This window comes from Ovis canadensis, chromosome 10, assembly GCF_042477335.2.
Source record: "Ovis canadensis isolate MfBH-ARS-UI-01 breed Bighorn chromosome 10, ARS-UI_OviCan_v2, whole genome shotgun sequence".
NCBI classification, from domain to species: domain Eukaryota; kingdom Metazoa; phylum Chordata; class Mammalia; order Artiodactyla; family Bovidae; genus Ovis; species Ovis canadensis.
Genome location: NC_091254.1, coordinates 58543882 through 58565603, shown reverse-complemented (window position 1 = coordinate 58565603; position 21722 = coordinate 58543882). Strand labels below are relative to the sequence as shown.

Here is a 21722-nt window from a genome sequence, read left to right as displayed (position 1 = left end):
GAACAGTATGAAAAGGCAAAAAGATAGGACACTGAAAAATGAATTCCCCATGTCGGTAGGTGCCCAACATGCTACTGGAGATAAGTGGAGAAATAACTCCAAAAAGAATGAAGGAATGCAGCCAAAGCAAAGACAACACCAAGTTGTGGATGTGAGTGGTGATATAAACAAGATCTAATGCTGTAAAGAGCAATATTGCATAGAAACCCTGAATGTTAGGTCCATGAATCAAGGCAAATTGGAATTGGTCAAAAAGGAGATGGAAAAAGTGAACATCGACATTTTAGGAATCAGCAAGCTAAGATGGACTGGAATGAGTGAATTTAACTTAAATGACCATTATATCTAGTCCTGTGGGGAGGAATCCTTTAGAAGAAATGGAGTAGCCATTATAGTCAACAAAAGAGTCCAAAATGCAGTACTTGGATCCAGTCTCAAAAACGACAGAATGATCTCTGTTCATTTCCAAGGCAAACCATGGTAATCCAAGTCTGTGCCCTGTTCAGTAATACTGAAGAAGCTGAAGTTGAACAGTTCTATGAAGACCTACAAGCTCTTTTAGAACTAACACAAAAGAAGATGTTCTTTTCATTATAGGGGACTGGAACACAAAAGAAGGAAGTCAAGAAACACCTGGAGTAACAGGCAAATTTGGCCTTGGAATACAGAATGAAGCAGGGCAAAGGCTAATAATGTTATGCTAAGAGAATGCACTGGTCATAGCAAAGACACTCTTCCGCAACACAACAGTAGACTCTACACATGGACATCACCAGATGGTCAACATCAAAATCAGATTGATTATATGCTTTACAGCCAAAGATGGAGAAGCTTTATACAGTCAGCAAAAAAGGACCGGAAGCGGACTGTGGATCAGACCATGAACTCCTTATTGCCAAATTCAAACTTAAATTGAAGAAAGTAGGGAAAACCACTAGACCATTCAGGTATGACCTAAATCAAATCCCTTACAATTATACAGTGGAAGTGAGAAATAGATTTAAGGGACTAGATCTGATAGACAGAGTGCCTGATAAACTATGGACGGAGGTTTGTGACATTGAACAGGAGAAGGGGATCAAGACCATCCCTAAGAAAAAGAAATGCAAAAAGTCAAAATGGCTGTCTGAGGAGGCCTTACAAATAGCTGTGAAAAGAAGAGAAGAGAAAAGCAAGGAGAAAAGGAAAGATATACCCATTTGAATGTAGAGTTCCAAAGAATGGCAAGGAGAGATAAGAAAGCCTTCCTCAGCAACTAAGGTAAAGATAGAGGAAAACAAAAAAAAAAAAAAAAAAAAGGAAAGACTAGAGATCTCTTCAAGAAAATTGGAGATACCAAGAGAATATTTCATGCAAAGATGGGCTCAATAAAGGACAGAAATGGTATAGACCTAACAGAAGCAGAAGATATTAAGAAGAGGTGGCAAGAATACACAGAAGAACTGTACAAAAAAGATCTTCAAGAACCAGATAATCATGATGGTGTAATCACTCACCTAAAGCCAGATAACCTGGAATGTGAAGTAAACTGGGCCTTAGAAAGCATCACTACGACAAAGCTAGTGGAGGTGATGGAATTTCAATTTAGCTATTTCAAATCCTAAAATATGATGCTGTGAAAGTGCTGCATTCAGTATGCCGGCAGATTTGGAAAACTCAGCAGTGGCCACAGGAATGGAAAAGTCAGTTTTCATTCCAATCCCAAAGAAATGCAATGCCAAAGAATGCTCAGACTACTGAATGATTCCACTCATCTCACACACCTATAAAGTAATGCTCAAAATTTTCCAAGCCAGGCTTCAGCAATATGTGAACCGTGAACTTCCAGATGTTTTAGCTGGTGTTAGAAAAAGCAGAGGAACCAGCAATCAAATTGCCAACATCTGTTGGATCATCAAAAAAGCAAGTGAGTTCCAAAAAAACATCTATTTCTGCTTTATTGACTATGCCAAAGCCTTTGATTATGTGGATCACAAGAAACTGTGGAAAATCCTGAAAGAGATGGGAATACTAGACCACCTGACCTGCCTCTTGAGAAATCTGTATGCAGGTCAGGAAGCAACAGTTAGAACTGGACCTGGAACAACAGACTGGTTCCAAATAAGAAAAAGAGTATGTCAAGGCTGTATATTGTCACCCTGCTTATTTAACTTATATGCAGAGTATATCATGAGAAAGGCTGAGCTGGAGGAAGTACAAGCTGGAATCAAGATTGCCGGGAGAAATATCAATAACCTCAGATATGCAGATGACACCATCCTTATGGCAGAAAGGTAAGAAAAACTAAAGAGCCTTTGATGAAAGAGAAAAGGGAGAATGAAATTATTGGGTTAAAATTCAACATTCAGAAAACTAAGATCATGGTATCCAATCCCATCACTTCATGGCAAATAGATGGGGATACAGTGGAAACAGTGTCTGACTTTATTTTTGGGAACTCCAAAATCACTGCAGATGGTGCCTCCAGCCATGAAATTAAAGACGCTTACTCCTTGGAAGGAAAGTTATGACCAACTTAGGTAGCATATTAAAAAGCATAGACATTACTTTGTCAACAAAGGTCTGTGTAGTCAAGCTATGGTTTTTACAGTAGTCATGTGTGGATTTGAGAGTTGAAGTATAAAGAGAGCTGAGCACCAAAGAATTGATGCTTTGGAACTGTGGTGTTGGGGAAGACTCTTGAGAGTCCCTTGAATTGCAAGGAGATCCAACCAGTCCATCCTAAAAGATCAATCCTGAATGTTCATTGGAAAGACTGATGTTGAAGCTGAAACTCCAATACCATGGCCACCTGATGTGAAGAGTGGACTTTTTGAAAAGACCCTGATGCTTGGAAAGAATGAGGCTGAGAGAAAGGGATGACAGAGGATCAGATGATTGAATGGCATCACCAACTCAATGAATATGTGTTAGGGTAGGCTCTGGGAGTTGGTGATGGACAGGGAGGCCTGGAGTGCTTCAGTTCATTGGGTCACAAAGAGTTGGACACGACTGAACAACTGAACTAAAATGAACTGAAATAATTAACATTTATTTAATGTTTTAGTATTTGTACCTTAAAATTTAATGTGGTCAAGAATCAGTAAAATTTTCTCAGAGAAGGTGTTTTCCTAAAGTTTTATATCTTCATTTTCTTTCAGATTACTACACAATACTTTTTATGCCATTAGGTATCCATAGTATCATACTGCATTTCAAACCAGTGAATATAATTAATTTGTTATTTAGGCCTTAGTTTGCATAATTAATCAGTTATGTCCTTCTTTCTTTATTTCCCCATGCTTTATACACTCAGACTCCTAGCAAAAACACTTTTATTGAGTGTTCATAAAAGCCATATCACAGTTGTAGATGCTCTGTGAGATGTAATAATTAATCAGAAAAAAAATGTTACTTTAACAAAGATCGTATATTCCCAGATACAAGTTCTAAATTACTTTAATACTATCTGGAAATAAATACAAACATTTTTAAAAGCTGGTAAATCATGGTTGCATTATTTGCAACTTGGTGTGTTGTTCAATCACTCAGTCATATCTGACTCTATGTGATTGCATAAACTACAGCACACCAAGCTTCCCTGTCCATCACCATCTCCTGGAGCTTGCTCAAACTCACAATTACTGAGCCAGTGATGCCATCCAACCATCTCATCTTCTGTAGTTCCCTTCTCCTTTTGCCTTCTATTTTTCCCAGCTTCAGGGTCTTTTCCAATGAGTCAGTTTTTCTCATCAGATGCCCAATGTATTGGAGCTTCAGCTTCAGCATCAGTCCTTCCAATGAATATTCAGGACTGATATCCTTTAGAATGGAATGGTTTGATCTCCGTGTAGTCCATGAGACTCCTAAGAGTCTTCTCCAGCACTACAGACTGAGGCATGAATTCTTTAGAACTCAAACTTTTTATTGTCCAACTCTCACTTCTGTACATGATTACTGGAAAAACCATACAGACCTTTGTCACCAAAGTAATGTCTCTGCTTTTTAACACACTAAGTTAGAGATAGTTTTTCTTCCAAGGAGCAAGCATCTATTAATTTCATTGCTGCAGTCACCATCTACAATGATTTTGAAACCTCCCAAAATAAAGTCACTGTTCCTATTCCATCTATTTGACATGAAGTGATGGGACTAGATGCCATGATCTTCATTTTTTGAAAGTTGAGATTTAAGCCAGAAACTTTATAAGTAAGAGGGAAATTTTCTCTAGATAATTGGGTGGAGTTTTAACGATGGGTAAAAGTTTGATATGCTACCATAGAGGAAGGCCTTTTACAGTATGAAACGTGAGAGTCATGAAAGATAAAATATGTGTCACATAGATGAAACACTAATTATTACACCAATAATTACAGTGATATTATTATTAGAAAAAAATTTTTCTGCTCATTTCACGCTTCTTATTAAAGACTGTAAACAGTCTTACATACATATCTGAAATGATGTACTGACTCCAATCTGTTTAAAAGCAAAGCAACATAGGTAAAGCTAATCAGCTGTCCATAATTCTTCACTTATGGAATCTTTCTTCTTGATTTTACATTAATTTCTGAAGGTCAGAAATGTCATTTGACATTTTTTTGAAATGATTATTTTAAAATAATTACTTTATTCAGTATTATAGAAATGAAGTACTTATTTAAGAAATGGAAAAAAAAAAAGAATATGGCACTTAACATCATTGGTATACCTTGGTATAGGCCAGCATGAAAAAATACTGATAAACTTGTCTTTCTGATACTAAGAAAATATTCTAATGCAAGCTTTAATATGCTTCTTTGGTTTTCACTGGATATTTATTTTCTGTTGCTTTTCATTCTTTTCCCTATTTCATATCAAAGGATTGGTATAGTCTTTAAAACTTCATTAACAATGAAGCAACTACTGATTTGAATAATTTATGACTATATTATCAGTAGATTCAGTTTTAAAATTTGGCCAGGCCAATACAGAAGCCTAAAGATAAATCTGCAATACCAGGAGCCCCATGTGCAATCAGGGCTTCCCTGGTGGCTCAGATGGTAAAGAATCTGCCTGAAATGCAGGAGATTCAAGTTTGAACCTTGGGTCAGGAAGAACCCCCATAGGAGGAAACAGCAACTCATTCCAATATTCTTGCCTGAAAAATTCCATGGACAACGGAGTCTGCCAGGCTGCATTCCACTGGGCTGTGAAGAGTTGGACACAACTGAGCAACTAATACATTCACATGCAATCAGTGTCAGAGAGTGGTCAATAGCAAGTGTGGTCTTGGCGCAAGTTCCATGGTGGATAGGGACAGTTCAGTTCATTTCAGTTCAGTTGCTCAGTTGTATCCAACTCTTTGTGACCCCATGAATTGCAGCATGCCAGGCCTCCCTGTCCATCACTAACTCCCAGAATTCACTCAGACTCACGTCCATCGAGTCAGTGATGCCATCCATCCATCTCATCCTCTTTCGTCCCCTTCTCTTCCTGCCCCCAATCCCTCCCAGCATCAGAGTCTTTTCCAATGAGTCAACTGTTCGCATGATGTGGCAAAAGTATTGGAGTTTCAGCTTTACCATCAGTCCTTCCAAAGAACCTCCATGAATGATCTCCTTTAGAATGGACTGGTTGGGTCTCCTTTCAGTCCAAGGGACTCTCGAGAGTCTTCTCCAAACAGGAAGTAGTCAGTTATGAGTAGAATATTTTTATAGTTGATACAACAACTAAAAAAAACACAAAGTATTCACTCTTTTTTATACTTAACCTGTTTTTTTGTTTCTGGTTTGTTCAAACAGTTCCCTTCACTTAGATTGTCTGGCAGGCTTCCCTCGTGGCTCAGCAATAAAAAAATTGTCCAAAATGCAGGAGATGCAGGAGATGCTGGGTCAGGAATATTCCCTGGAGGAGGGCATGGCAACCCACTCCAGTATTCTTGCTGGAAGAATCCAATGGACAGAGAAGCCTGGCGGGCTGCAGTCCATAGGGTTGCAAAGAGTCGGACATGACTGAAGCAAGTGAGCACACACACACATTGTCTTGTGTCTTGTTTCTTGTTTGTCAATATTCTAGTCAACCTTTACATCCTAATTCACTTATCTTATCTCTTGTGATATCTTCTCTGATCATGCAATTGCAATCCATAGTCTCTGCATTACTTCTCTATTTTATCTTAATCGCAATATTTGCTTTAAAAGTCAATAATGCATAGCTACAGGAAAGCTGGCATTTAGAAAAGTAGCACTTCAAAATCTATTACAATTGCATTTCTTACATGTAAAAGTAGCCCACTGAGTCACAAGGATGTTTGTGGTTGGATGTCAGAAGAAGGCTATGTTATCTTTAGGGATCTCAGGAAGGACAGATTGGAATGGCATGAGATTTTATCATGTTCCTCAAAATGCACACAATTTGCAACTTAGGAATGGTTTAATTTTAGAATTTTCTATTTAATATTTTTAGACCATGATTGACAACAGGTAACTAAAATGGAAAATAAAACAATTTTTAAACAATATCATTTAAAATAATAACTAAGGATTATAATAAATCATTCTTTGGATTTTCATAAGATAAAATATATATTTATTTAGCAAAATACTAAGAGAGGACATTTTTTGTGTGGAAGATTTTGTACCATAACTTTAAATTGCCTCAATGAATCAAATATAGATGGAGTCCTCAGAAGTAGAGGCAATGTGTCACACTGGAGTATACTTAAATTTTTAACTTGCTCCTTCACAAGACTTCTTCCATTTCCCCTAAAATGACAATGCAGGTTGAAGTTTGATTAGAAAACCAAAGGTCGGATTGTATTGCTGTCATTATCTTTATCAAATTGAATACTTCAGTTTAGTTCAGTCGCTCAATCTTGTCTGACTCTCTGCAACCCCATGAATTGCAGCACACCAGGCCTCCCTGTCCATCACCATCTCCTGGTGTTCACTCAGACTCACATCCATCGAGTCGGTGATGCCATCCAGCTATCTCATCTTCTGTTGTCCCCTTTTCCTTCTTTCCCCAATCCCTACCAGCATCAGAGTCTTTTCCAGTGAGTCAACTCTTCACATGAGATGACCAAAGTACTAGAGTTTCAGCTTTAGCATCATTCCTTCCAAAGAAATCCCGGGGCTGATCGCTTTCAGAATGGACTGGTTGGATTTCCTTGCAGTCCAAGGGACTCTCAAGAGTCTTGTACAACACCACAGTTCGAAAGCATCAATTTTTTCAAAGCTCAACTTTCTTCAGAGTCCAATTCTCACCATACATGACCACTGGAAAAACCATAGCTTTGACTAGATGGACCTTTGTCGGCAAAGTAATGTCTCTGCTTTTCAATATGCTATCTAGGTTGGTCATAACTTTCCTTCCAAGGACTAAGTGTCTTTTAATTTCATGGCTGCAGTCACCATCTGCAGTGATTTTAGAGTAATGTTAAAAATGTTTCAGATGTTTCTCTAAGTGCTTTGCATATATTAGTTCATTAAATAATGAACTTGAAACAGCCCTATATGTTAGGTACTATAACTAGCTCAAGTATACACATCAGTTAATTGAAGCACAAGAGAGAAATATTTCACATAACTGGAATATATATTTAAAAGAATGTGTTGATGAAATAATTGAAGGAGGGGTATAAGAAAAGAGATTTATAAATACATCCTCAGTATTTGAAAATATTTCCTAAGTCTTTCTTTTTTTCTCATATCGATTTCTGCCGCATTACTACAGGACTCTGTAATTTCTCTTGCATACCACTGGCATGGACTCACACATTCTAATTTCTCCATACTACATCTAGTAAGATGTACAGCAAAAAAAGTATCGTTTTATCACATCTCTGATTTAAACATTTTGGTAGCTTCACAGTTTTCTTGGGATTAAAAAAAATACTTATTTGTACACAGAGCCCCATGATATGTAGTACTTTTATTCTTCAACATTAATGTTTACTGCCTATTTCTTAATTCTCCAGTTTTCTTGTCATATTGGCCTTGCAGCTCCTCGGACATAGTCTGCTTCTTCCTGCCGTAAAGCCTTTACACCAATGTTCTTTCTTCGAAGAATTTCTCACCTCTGATGAATCCTAATCTTCCCCCAACCATGACTTGTTCACTTTGGACAAGAGTCATTCCTTTCATCATGTAGACTGTTACTAAGTTAGTACCCATTTGACGTACACCTCCCCTTTCCCCACCCACTGTACATTGCAGATATGTCTTACAGAAGCTATACCATAATTATTGGAAAGCTGTTTGGGCGGTGGGCTTCCCTGATAGTTCGGTTGGTAAACAATCTGCCTGCAATACAGAAGACCCCAGTTCAATTACTGGGTCGGGAGGATACTTGTAGAAGGGAAAGGCTACCCATTCCAGTATTCTTGGGCTTCCTTTGTGGCTCAGCTGGTAAAGAATCCACCTTCATTGTGGGAGACCTAGGATCAATTCCTGGGTTGGGAAGATCCCCTGGAGAAGGGAAAGGCTATCCACTCCAATATTCTGTCCTAGAGAATTCCAAGTCCACGGATTTGCAAAGAGTGAGACACAACTGAGTGACTTTCACTGTCACTGTCATGGTCACTGTTTGGGTGGTGAATAAATCCAGAAAATGGACTTGTATAACAGTGAAATTGTGATTAGCTGACTGCTAAACTTCTATGACAACCTCAGTTTCATATATCTACATAAAATACACAGTACACACATACACAAGACATGAGTGAAAAATCTTAAGAAACTTGCAAGTTTGGCATATTATTATTGAGAGACATTCTGCCATAGTGCTAGTACAGTAGTCACTTTCTAATGTGGCAGTCTATCTTGACTGCACATAAGAAGCACTGCTGCTGCTACTGATAAGTCGCTTCAGTCATGTCCAACTCTGTGCGACCCCATAGACGGCAGCCCACCCGGCTCCCCTGTCCCTGGGATTCTCCAGGCAAGAACAGTGGAGTGGGTTGCCATTTCCTTCTCCAATGCATAACAGTGAAAAGTGAAAGTGAAGTCACTCCATCATGTCCGACTCTTAACGACCCCATGGACTGCAGCCTACTAGGCTCCTCCGTCCATGGGATTTTCCAGGCAAGAGTACTGGAGTGGGTTGCCATTGCCTTCTCCATAAGAATCACACATATGTTTAAAAATTTTTTAAACATACCTGAGTTTAGACCTAAGCCCAGTACAGTGAAATCAGAATCTCGCTAATTCAGACACTAATATCTTGTTTTGAAAGTTTCTAAATGATTTCAATGGACAGTCAAGACTATCTCAGTGAAGGAAAGAGTGAAATGCATCAGTACAAATTGTGCTTTTTCTTTTTGCTTGTGGATCAAGAAAATAATATTTTAACCCTAAGTGATTTTGTAAGAGTGCATGTAAAATATACCTAGTAACTTAGTCCATCTTTTTCTACCTGTGGCCAACATTTTAAAAATATATTTGCATTAACCAATGTGTATTTTACATCATAATTATATAAAGATATTTATAGAGAGGGTATTATATATATTTGAAGAAGGAAATGGAAACCCGCCCCAGTATTCCTTCCTGGAAAGTTCCAAGGGCAGAGAAGCCTGGCATGGTTTTTCAGCCCATGGGGTCACAGGAGAGTCAGACACAACTTCTCGACTGAACAACAGTGAAAATTGCATAATTATATACATTTATAACACTGGGAAAAGTTTCACAACCTTTTTCTTTTCTCTCCCTCTTTTTCTCTTTTTCTATGAATATATAAATAGAGGTATTTAATATTTTTAAGAGATTTTTACAGACTAATGTGAGTAAAATATATGCTTATCTATTTCAATATTCCCCATTGCACAAGGCTTTTTTGTTTGTTTCTTTAATTCTTTTCACAGAGCAACTATAAAATGTTCATTCTTATGAGCTATTGCTTAGTGATTCATTGCTCATGAAGTTAAAGTATATAATTATAGCAGAATTAAGTCTCTCTAATGGTTAGGTAGACAGTTGCCTGGTGGCTCAGAGGTTAAAGCGTCTGTCCGCAATGGGGGAGACCTGCATTCCATCCCTGGGTTGGGAAGATCCCCTGGAGAAGGAAATGCCAACCCACTCCAGTACTCTTGCCTGGAGAATCCAATGGACAGAAGAGCTTGGGCTACAGTCCACGGGGTCGCAAACAGTCGGACACGACTGAGCGACTTCACTTTCACTTTCAATGGTTAGTTATAAATATTTAATAGATACTACTATAACTTTGGTGATGATTATAAAAAAAGAATTTAGAAAATAAAATAAAAAATAACTTGTGCTCAGAAAGTCATATGCATATTATGAAGCCACTGATGAGTTAGATATATTCTGTGACTTCCATTAAGGAATATTTATTCAACTCAGTGATTAAGTTAAAGTACATTTAAATGCACTATTCAGTTCAGTTCAGTTCAGTCGCTCAGCTGTGTCCTACTCTTTGCGACCCCATGAATTGCAGCACACCGGGCCTCCCTGTCCATCACCAACTCCCGGAACTTCCTCAAGCACATGTAAATCGAGTTGGTGATGCCATCCAGCCATCTCATCCTTGGTCGTCCCCTTTTCCTCCTGCCCCCAACCCCTCCCAGAATCAAAGTATTTTCCAATGAGTCAACTCTTCGCATGAGGTGGCCAAAGTACTGGTATTATTCATATAAAAATAAATTTCTCTACCTAAGCAAAAGGAAATCTCATATTTCACAATTTCATTATTTTTAAATATGTAAATAATGGTAAATATATAAAAGTTTAACAATACTAAAAAGTACTTTAAGATTTTCATTATTTTTCATAATTAGAATATATATTCTCTTTAAATTGGAAGGACTGAGAATTTAGAATAAAGTTAGCAATATTTTGAATGGATAATAGTAACATGGACAGATGATTTCTTTCTCAAGAGAACAAATTAATATATCAGTTGAATTAATATAAAAACAGTAAAACAAATATTTTGAGGTAAATTATGTAAGCAGTAGATTTTACTTTTAAGCTAAACTTTTTGCAGGAGTTACCTGTCAAAGTGACTGCCGCCAAGATCACTCTTTATATTTAAAGATCTTAATATCCATTGCATTTATCTGTGCTCTAAAGCCCATACAGAAAGTTTTCAGCTTTTACTTGTGGTGTTTTACCTGATAATTAGTAGTGAATTGATGCCTTCATTGAACTATCTTAAAGAAAAATTACACAAAATTTTCTAATATTATATTGCAGAATTTTCAAAGGTAAGAATAATATGTCAAAGCTATATTGACACCCTGCTTATTTTACTTATATACAAAGTGCATCATGTGAAATGCTGGCCTGGATGAAACACAAGCTGGAATTAAGATTGCTGGGAGAAATATCAACAATACACAGAAGACATCACCCTTATGGCAGAAACTGAGGAAAAACTAAAGAATGTCTTGATGAAAGTGAAAGAGGAGAATGAAAAAAGTTGGCTTAACACTCAGTATTCAGAAAACAAAGATCATTTCATCTGGTCCCATCCTTTCATGGCAAATAGATGGGGAAACAATGGAAACAGTGACAGACTTTATTTTGTTGCACTCCAAAATCACTGTAGATGGTGACTGTAATCATGAAACTAAAAGCTGCTTGCTCCTTGGAAGAAAGCTATGACCAATCTAGACAGCATATTAAAAAGAGAGATATTACTTCCCTGACGAAGGTCCATCTAGTCAAAGCTATGGTTTTTCCTGTAGTCATGAATAGATGTAAGAGATGGACTATAAAGAAAGCTGAGCATCAAAGAATGGATGGTTTTGAAATGTGGTGTTGAAGAAGACTCTTGAGAGTCCTTTGGACTGAAAGATCAAACTAATCAGTTCTAAAGATCAGTCCTCAATAAACACTGGAAGGACTGATGCTGAAGCTGAAACTCCAATACTTTGGCCATCTGACACCAAGAACTGACTCATTGGAAAAGACCCTGATGCTAGGAAAGATTGTAGGCAGGAGGAGAAGGGGATGACAGAAGATGGCATCACCAACTCAATGGACATGAATCTGAGCAAGCTCCAAGAGATGGTGATAGATGAGGAAACCAGACATTGCTGCAGTACGTGGGGCTGCAAAGAGTCGGACACAACTGAATGACTGAACTGAACTGAGGCACTCTTAAAGGATAAGTATACTGAGATGCAGGAAATAAGGGATTTTTTTTTTTTTTTCATTGTCACACAGCTGGTAGAAACAGAATGAAATCTGAGCTCAGGCAATTACCCTCTATTGTCAATGTTGCCAACAAATATCTTCTGCTGTTTCTATCAACATTTATGATAACAAAGAAATGGACCTACAAAAGTTGCTTATTCATACAATGTAATAGTATATGCAATGGAAAATAATAAATGAGTGCCTCACTTAACAACCTGAATGAATGTTATAAACATAACTTGAAAGGGAGAAGACAATATTTTTTTCCTATACCTAGCCTTGATATTCTCACTCAAAATAACTTGATTAATTAAAGAATTTTAATATATAAAATCATTCAATTATGTTTGTATACTTATTGTGTATATTCCCCATTAAAATATTATAATGCATTTAAAATTTTATAAAAACTAGATCATAATACTTTCGCAAAGTATTGTTAAATTTATTTCCAAAGTGGTATACTTAAATGACAATTTCATCATAAAAATATATGATCCAATGTTTATAAGAGTTTTTGATATTAAAACACTTTTAAAATTTTAAAAATAGTAAAGTATGGTTGTCAAAATCTTTCTCTCAAAGATGTTTTGTTTTTATATCCTGATTATTCTGATTACCAGCTATATTAAACATTTTATATGCTCATAGGACTTTCATATATCCTCTTCTATAAAATTCTTCCGTTGTCCATAGGGTTGCAAAAGAGTTGAACATGACTGAGCAACTAAACAGCATTATAAAATACAAAATTCCTGGCAGGCTACAGGGATTTCCCAGGCAAGAATTCTTCCCAGGCAAGTTCATACATATGAACTTGAAGGTTCGTATGCAGGGAACTTACTGTACCCTCAAAATTAAAACCATCACAGATTAAGTATTTTTATAGAGTGCATAACTGAATAAATAGTCACCAGACAAATTAAAACTTGTGTAGTGAAATGCTAAAAAGCAAAATGGCTGTCTGAGGAGGCCTTACAAATAGCTGTGAAAAGAAGGGAAGCAAAAAGCAAAGGAGAAAAGGAAAGATATACCCATTTGGATGCAGAATTCCAAAGAATGGCAAGGAGAGATAAGAAAGCCTTCCTCAGCAATCAGTGCAAAGAAATAGAGGAAAGCAATAGAAAGGGAAAGACTAGAGATCTCTTCAAGAAAATTAGAGATACCAAGGGAACATTTCATGCAAAGATGGGCTTAATAAAGGATAGAAATGGCAAGGTCCTAACAGAAGCAGAAGATATTAAGAAGAGATGGCAAGAATACACAGAAGAACTGTACAAAAACGATCTTCACGGTCCAGATAATCACGATGGTGTGATCACTCACCTAGAGCCAGACATCCTGGAATTGGAAGTCAAGTGGGCCTTAGGAAGCATCACTATGAACAAAGCTAGTGGAAGTGATGGAATTATAGTTGAGCTATTTCAAATCCTGGAAGATTATGTTGTGAAAGTGCTGCACCCAATATGCTAGCAAATTTGGAAAACTCAGCAATGGCCACAGAACTGGAAAAGGTCAGTTTTCATTCCAGTCCCAAAGAAAGGCAATGCCAAACAATGCTCAAACTACTGTGCAATTGCACTCACCTCACCCGCTAGTAAAGTAAAACTTAAAATTCTCCAAGCCAGGCTTCAGCAATACATGAACCATGAACTTCCTGATGTTCAAGCTGGTTTTAGAAAAGACAGAGGAACCAGAGATCAAACTGCCAACATCTGCTGGATCATTGAACAAGCAAACAAGTTCCAGAAAAGCATCTATTTCTGCTTTATTGACTATACCAAAGCCTTTGATTGTGTGGATCACAATAAACTGTGGAAAATTCTGAAAGAAATGGGAATATCAGGCCACCTGACCTGCCTCTTAAGAAATCTGTATGCAGGTCAGGAAACAACAGTTAGACTGGACATGGAACAACAGAATGATTCCAAATGGGAAAAGGAGTACTTCAAGGCTGTATATTGTCACCCTGCTAATTTAACCTATATGTAGAGTACATCATGAGAAACATTGGGCTGGAAGAAGCACAAGCTGGATTCAAGATTGCTGGGAGAAATATCAATAACCTCAGATATGCAGATGACACCACCCTTATGGCAGAAAGTGAAGGACTAAACAGCCTGTTGATGAAGGTGAAAGAGGAAAGTGAAAAGGTTGGCTTAAAGCTCAACATTCAGAAAACTAAGATCATGGCATCTGGTCCCATCATTTCATGACAAATAGATGGGGAAACAGTGGAAACAGTGGCTGACTTTATTTTTCTGGGCTTCAAAATCACTGCAGATGATGATTTCAGCCATGAAATTAAAAGACGCTTACCCCTTTGGAGGAAAGTTATGACCGACCTAGACAGCATATTAAAAAGCAGAGACATTACTTTCTCAAAAAAGGTCCGTGTAGTCAAGGCTATGGTTTTTCCAGTGGTCATGTATGGATGTGAGATTTGGACTGTGAAGAAAGCTGAGAGCCAAAGAATTGATGCTTTTAACTGTGGTGAAGACTCTTGGACTAGTTGAGATCCAACTAATCCATCCTAAAGGAGATCAATCCTATGTGTTCATTGGAGGGACTGATGTTGAAGCTGAAACTCCAATACTTAGGACACCTGATGCGAAGAACTGACTAGTTGGAAAAGACCTCGATGCTGGGAAAGATTGAGGGCAGGAGAAGGGGACATCAGAGGATGAGATGGTTGGATGGCATTTCTGACTCAATGAACATGGATTTGAGTGGACTCTGGAAGTTGGTGATGAACAGGGAAGCCTGGAGTGCTACTGTTCATGGAGTCACAAAGAGTCGGACATGACTGAGCAAATAAACGAAATGAACTATAGTACTGGTATGGAACCCACTTTCAAAGTCAACAGCAACTTCTCTCTTTACATATCCAATATAAACTTGGACTTGGTAAGAAATAGGCAGGCAAATAATTGACCCATCCTCCTAGAAACACTCTTTGTTCATAATTTTCAGATACCAGAAGCTTCTGAAAAATTCTCCAACCCATCAAAACATTTCCTCTTTGTCTTCTTTGTCCTTTTTTTCTTATAATTGATACTGGAGCCACTCAAGACTTTGCTGCTGTGAATAATGTATTTATGAAATGAAGTAGGACCCTATGATCCTTGATCCCTCCCATGTCCTCAACCTGACTTTTGTCAAATAATAAGTTTAATCAGATAAGTGAAAACATGCAAAACAAGGGAAAACAATCAAAGGAGACCAATAAAAATATAGTCATTAAACATAATCAAAGACATTTACCTCCTTCTGCAGGGCTATAGGTAATATTCTGAACCATATCTTTGAGCTATCTTAGAAATACTGAAAACTCCACCAGGTGGAGAATTTAACTACATGATGACCAGACTGTAGTCATGACATAAATTGCCACAATTCTGAGAACTGGCCTCAAGAAATGCAACAGAACAACCCTGGAACTTAAGACTAACTATATTTAAAGCAATCAAGATGATGCTGGTCAGACCACTGGTAACCAACTTCAAGACTCCAGTCAAAACTGACTGTGGTGATTCAGCAAATAACTCCCTCCTTCCACTATAAAAGCTCTTGTGAGGATGGGGGTAATAGGTTACTTGGACAGGTACCTGCCCTTCTCACCCTGTCCCTTGGTTTTGACATTCAAATAAACCAAACTTTCCACCAACCTGGCCTTTTTGATGGCTTTTGAGCAGCAAGCAGACAGACCCTTGGGTTCTGTAACACTTATTCCATTTATGTTAAGTATTTAATGACTATGTAAGTTTAATGAGGGCAGGGCCTTTTTCTTATTCACCTATATGTTCTTGGAACTTTGGCGATAAGAAAAATTCTAATAGTAGACACTCAATAAACATTAGTTGAATAAGTTAATGAATCCATGAATAGGTTAAAAGTATCATTTTACTTTCACATCTGTGTTGAGATACAATTCTCCATGATTCTTTCACATTTTGTACAACTTTTAAATGACAGTAATTTCCCCTCCTCTAAATTTTTATAACAGAATAATAATAATAAGATAAAGATAGTTCTTTTCTCCATAGTAAAAGACAATCATACTTAAAAGCATGAAGAGAATGTCTCCTTCTGGAGCAACGGGTATATAAGTTTGTTGTCCATTATATATTAATTTGCTTCCAACTTCAAGTTAACTTACAACCTATTGAATGTTCAGATCTCATCTAAATATTGTCAAAGCAAAAAAAAAAGTGTAATAGATAAACAGACAAGGAAGACTTTATTCAATACTATTGCAATAAGGAAAAGAGACCAGAATTGAGGCTGAATGCACCTCCACTAAAACAAAGGGGAGGAGGGAGTTTCTGAGAGCTGTAATGCATGGGTGGATCATAGGTAGTCTACATTTGCAAATTGGCCTTATTTAAATAAAGGTAAATTGAATTTACTATCTTCCAAACAAGAGGTAGACGTACAACTTGAAGCAAGGTGTCAGTTGAAGTTAAGCTCCTACTCTTGCACAGAAACTGGGAGATATAAACACTAACTTTCTTGCTGATTATATTCCTAGGTTCTTGAGAAAGAAAGTATTTGGCTGTAACACTGGCAATAGGTATTTTAAAAGACTAACTTCTCAAAGGGACAGAAAACTTTCAATTTGCAATTACAAGTTGTTTAAAGTAAGTGCTTTAAGGAAGGTGAGGTCACGATTCTAGAGGCAGGAGAATCCTGTCTCAAGTCTGGTCAACATGAAAGAGATGTTAAAGTTCTCTTGGCATAACCAAGACTGGGAAATTGGGGCTTGGAGAACTGATTAAAAAAGAAAAAAGTTGATACTCTGACTATTGCCATTGTTATGGTAATAACTATCTTTCTTCTATGACCCAGGAGCCTTGTGTCTTCTCTCAATATACATACATTTGGGACAGTTTAACTTGTCAGCTAGGAAATAGGGTAAGAATCACAGATAATTCAGAGTTCTTAACAATCAGACATTGTGCTTTGAAACTTGTAGAAAATTAACCAGAATTCCCCTAATAGATAATGAGACCAATTCAGTAAATATAAACATAATATTTAAATACTTAGTGATTATTTAACATTTAAGAAAACTCATCTAATATAGAAGTGAATTGACAGGAAAGAAACTGTGTAAAATTTGTATATATCATCTATTGATGACTCATAAATAATTTAAATGCTTGTGTTTAATAATTTCAGCTTATAAGAAAAGAGATATTGTATTCTCTAAGCTTTAGATACATTTATTATGTCTTGACAGGGGAGCCAAAACTTAGAGGACCCTAGCCTGAAATTCAAACTAATTATATTACATTGCTTAATGCAATTTTTCTGAATGCGAAAAAAAAAAGTACTTTAAATTGCAGTGTAAAAACAGTCTTCAAAAGTAGAGGCATAAGATGCATCATCTCTGACTTTTAGATTTTGAATCTTTATATGATCATAAATAAGAAAATATATTTTCCTTCATAAAGCATATAGGTCATAATATTTAGATGGATTCCTTTATGTTTTCATGTGAATGAAATGGTTCAATTAATAGTGATTAGTTTCTACCTCAGTGAAATCATTTGTTAACTGATAGAGGCTATCCTGAATGACATAACAGCTAAATAACAGCTTTTACTGTTAATTTGATTTGAGAACCTCACTGTGTCATGATTCATTCACTTTTTATCTTTCCTTTACTGCAGGTGTGACGGTACTGGAAGGCCCTATCTATGCTGTGGGAGGCCATGATGGCTGGAGTTATCTGAACACAGTGGAGAGGTGGGATCCTCAGAGTCAGCAGTGGACATTTGTAGCTAGCATGTCAATTGCCCGAAGCACAGTTGGGGTGGCAGCATTGAATGGCAAGTGAGTAGACTTTCTTTTTTTTCTTAATCTGAAAAAAGATTTTGAGTGAATTTCTCTTAAAATAACATTTAGCAAACTGCTTTTTTAAAAAAAAAAAAAACCTCTTTTTTAAAATTTTAGGTTTCAATTTTTTTTTTAAGTTTAGTCTTCGTGGATTATTGACAGTTCAAGACTACGTATTTTTCCGATTATCACTTCCCATAAAAGAAAAACTAAACAAAAATAACAAAAATGACCAAATATCCCCCAAACCCCAAAAATATATAGAATAAGGAATTCTACTCAATACTCTGTAATAATCTAAATGGGAAAAATTTTGAAAAAGAAGATACATGTATGTGCATAAGTGAATCATTTTCTTGCATACCTGAAACAAATATTGCTAACTATTGTGGTTATTTAGTCCCTAAATTGTGTCTGACTCTTTTGAGACACCATGGACTGTAGCCCACCAAGCTCCTCTGTCCATGGGATTTCCCAGGAAAGAATAATGAAGTGGATTGCCATTTCCTTCTCTATGGGATCTTCCTGACCCAGGGATTGAACTCCAACATAAAATAAAAATTAAGAATAGCCAAAAAAAATTGAAAACGAAATACAACAAAAATCCTCAAATTTCTTAATCTTAATTGCTTGTTTAAAAGTAATAAATATATTTCATGAAAATTATGTGAACTGCATAGTTTACCATTTCTGGTGAAATAGTCTGAGGAGCCTTTTGAAAGACTACCAAAAGTTTGGTACTTAATATTTTTTGCCTGATTGTATCAATCTCTCTACATTTCTCCTTTTCTATTCCTATCACACTAAGTCATGGATTTTCAAACTCAACACTGTTGATATTTTGAGTCAGATAATTCTTTGTTGGCTGTGAGGCTCTGCCCTGTGCATATACAATGTTTAGCAGCAAACTGGCTTCTATCCACTAGATACCAGCTGTACCCACCTGCCCAATGTGATAACCAAAAGAAGTCTCCAAATATTGCCGAATATATCCTCTCGGTTGGCAAAATACACTCCTTCTCACTACCCGAGAAACTCTGCCCTAAACAAAGATAATAACACCTCTGACATGAACTACAGCAGAAGTTTCCAGTCTCCTTCCTTCTCTTCCCCCTAAAGTCCATTTGCTAATGTAGCCAGAGGTGCTTTACAAATACAGGTAACATATCAGTTCTCTTCAAGAACATTTTAAAATTAGAATACAATGCCTATTTCTACCTAAAATCATCCACTGGATCTTGTTTCTTCCTACTCTACATTTTTGTCCTCAATACATCAGCCCAATTGCCCTTTCATCTTTGCTTCAAATACAGCAAATCTAATTCCACTCAATCCCTTTGACAGTACTCTTTTTTTTTTTTTGCCTAAATGTTATTTCTTGCAATCTTCACATGCTTGGCCTTTTAACACTGCTCAAATTTCATCTCAAAATCTGTCCACATACACAGCTATTTACTCTTATTCTTATTTAAAATAAACCACCCTGCACACTATCCCAAATTATTTGCAGTTCATAAAATTACATACACTATTGTTTTCTATTTTTACTAGGTATACATGGTCAATAAATCTTGATATCTGTCTGCAACATTCATTATTGTATCCTTAGGCATAATGCACATTCAATCTATTTACTGAATAAGTGTTGAAAGAATTATACATCCAATTAAGTAATAACTTTTGAGAATTTAATTCTTTGACAAATTTTTCCTAAATATATGTATCTATAAAGTTATTATTATATCCCACTGTTAAAATATAAATAAACTGCTTCCCTCAGCTAAATTGTACATATATGCACTCTTTGGCTTTAAAAACTCTAGGAAATTCATATTTTAATGGCTATACAGTAATTTATTTTATGCCAAAAAATTCCCACAAAAACACACAAAACATGATAAATGTAAGTGAACAGTATAAATTTAAGTAACTAGTACTGATCTGAAATAAGCAGACTGCCAAATATGACTCCAGCAAAGGCAGGTTTATTCAGAATTGGCACAGAATTGCAATTTTGTATCTACAATAATGGTGAACATATGCATGTCTCAAAGGGTAAGTGGAAGAGAAAGCTTTTATAGAGAAAAAGTAAGTTGAGAAGGTTAGAGTAAACAAAGTGTATTTTCCTTGGCTCAGTCGTTTTCATGAAAAAGAAAAGTCTTTCTGTTGTGTATGTGTGTGTGTGTATAGAGTCATGTCTAACTCTTTGCAACCCCATGGACTGTAGCTTGCCAGGCTTCTCTGTTCATGGGATTCTCCAGGCAAGAATAATGGATCTGGTTGCCAATTTCCTACTTCAGGGCATCTTCCTAACTCAGGGATGGAACCCTTATCTCTTGCATCTCCTTCATTGGCAGGTGGGAAGCCTTTCTTCCTTTTGGGCTCTGCTATTATCATAGGGTGTAAGGTCTCCTCATTTCGATCTCTCAGTTGTCTTTAATTGAGTTTTCTGCTTATAAATTATTTACACTAGTCTCTGACTTTTAATATCCAAAATATCTGCTGCTGCTGCTGCTAAGTTGCTTCATTTGTGTCTGACTCTGTGCAACCCCATAGACAGCTCCCCCATCCCTGGGATCCTCTACGCAAGAATATGGAGTGGGTTGCCATTTCCTTCTTCAATGCATGAAAGTGAAAAGTGAAAGTGAAGTCACTCAGTCATGTCTGACTCCTAGCGACCCCATGCACTGCAGCCTACCAGACTCCTGTGTCCATGGTATTTGCCATGCGAGAGTACTGGAGTGGGTTGCCATTGCCTTCTCTGATCCAAAATATCTAAATATATCTAAAACACATATCTACAGTGATGTGTGTCTAAAACAATCCCCAAATTTAGATATTATACATGAAAAGACACATTGAATACCATTAGATATAACCTTTGGGGCACTTTCCTAACTGTACCCTTAGGAAGAATTTCTACAAAATGAATTGCAAGACAATAGAGACTGAAATATTTTCTAGCTTCAAAGGACTATTTTAATTTAAACTTTGTCTTTGATGCATGCATGCATGCTGTCGCTTCAGTCATGTCCAACTCTTTGTGACCCTCAAGGAACAGTAACCCACCAGACTCCTGTGTCCATGAGGTTCTCCAGGCAAAAATACTGGATGGGCTACCATTCCCTTCTCTAGGGTATCTTCCCTACCCAGGGATTGAACTGATATCTCTTATGTCTCTTGCACTGGCAGACCAGTTCTTCAGTACTAGAACCGCCTGGGGAGCCCTGTCTTTCGTAGGAGTCACCAAAATGCTTTTTCAATAGTATCATGCAAAAATGTCTTGCATCCTGACTGATAACTTAATATCATGATTTTCTTTGAAAAATAATCATTTTAAATGCAAAATGTTTTTATTAGTGTGAGGCTAAGTTTGAGTAAATTACTCATTCTGTTTCATCAAATGTGTGTATATGTATTGTAAATTATAGCAATATTTTCTACTTTCATCAATATTAACATATTATGCCCATTTATGATTTTAATTGCATATATTTTGGACTTTCAAATTTCATATTTATATATTTATCAATCTGTGATTTCCTTAGTCTTAGGAGTCAGTTTTCATTTAGGTTTATTGTGCACTTAAAATTAGGACTTTCTGGTACAGAATCTGCTTGCAACTGTAAAGATCCATTGGTAAAAATGGTAAAGAAAATGCCTACAATGCAGGAGACTCATGTTTGATCCCTGGAGTGGGAAGATTCTCTGGAGAAGTGAATGGCTGCCCACTCCAATATTCTCGCCTAGAGAATTCCA

The 21722-nt window shown here is 36.8% G+C and overlaps 1 protein-coding gene across 2 annotated transcripts in view; it reads left to right on the top strand.

Moving 5' to 3' along the window:
• Nucleotides 1–21722, top strand: part of KLHL1 (kelch like family member 1) — a 550504-nt gene that overhangs the window by 480807 nt on the left and 47975 nt on the right. For both annotated transcript variants that reach the window (XM_069602312.1, XM_069602311.1), the window contains one exon: nt 17798–17960. In XM_069602312.1, the coding sequence (XP_069458413.1) occupies nt 17798–17960 (163 nt within the window). The remainder of the gene's footprint in view (nt 1–17797; nt 17961–21722) is intronic.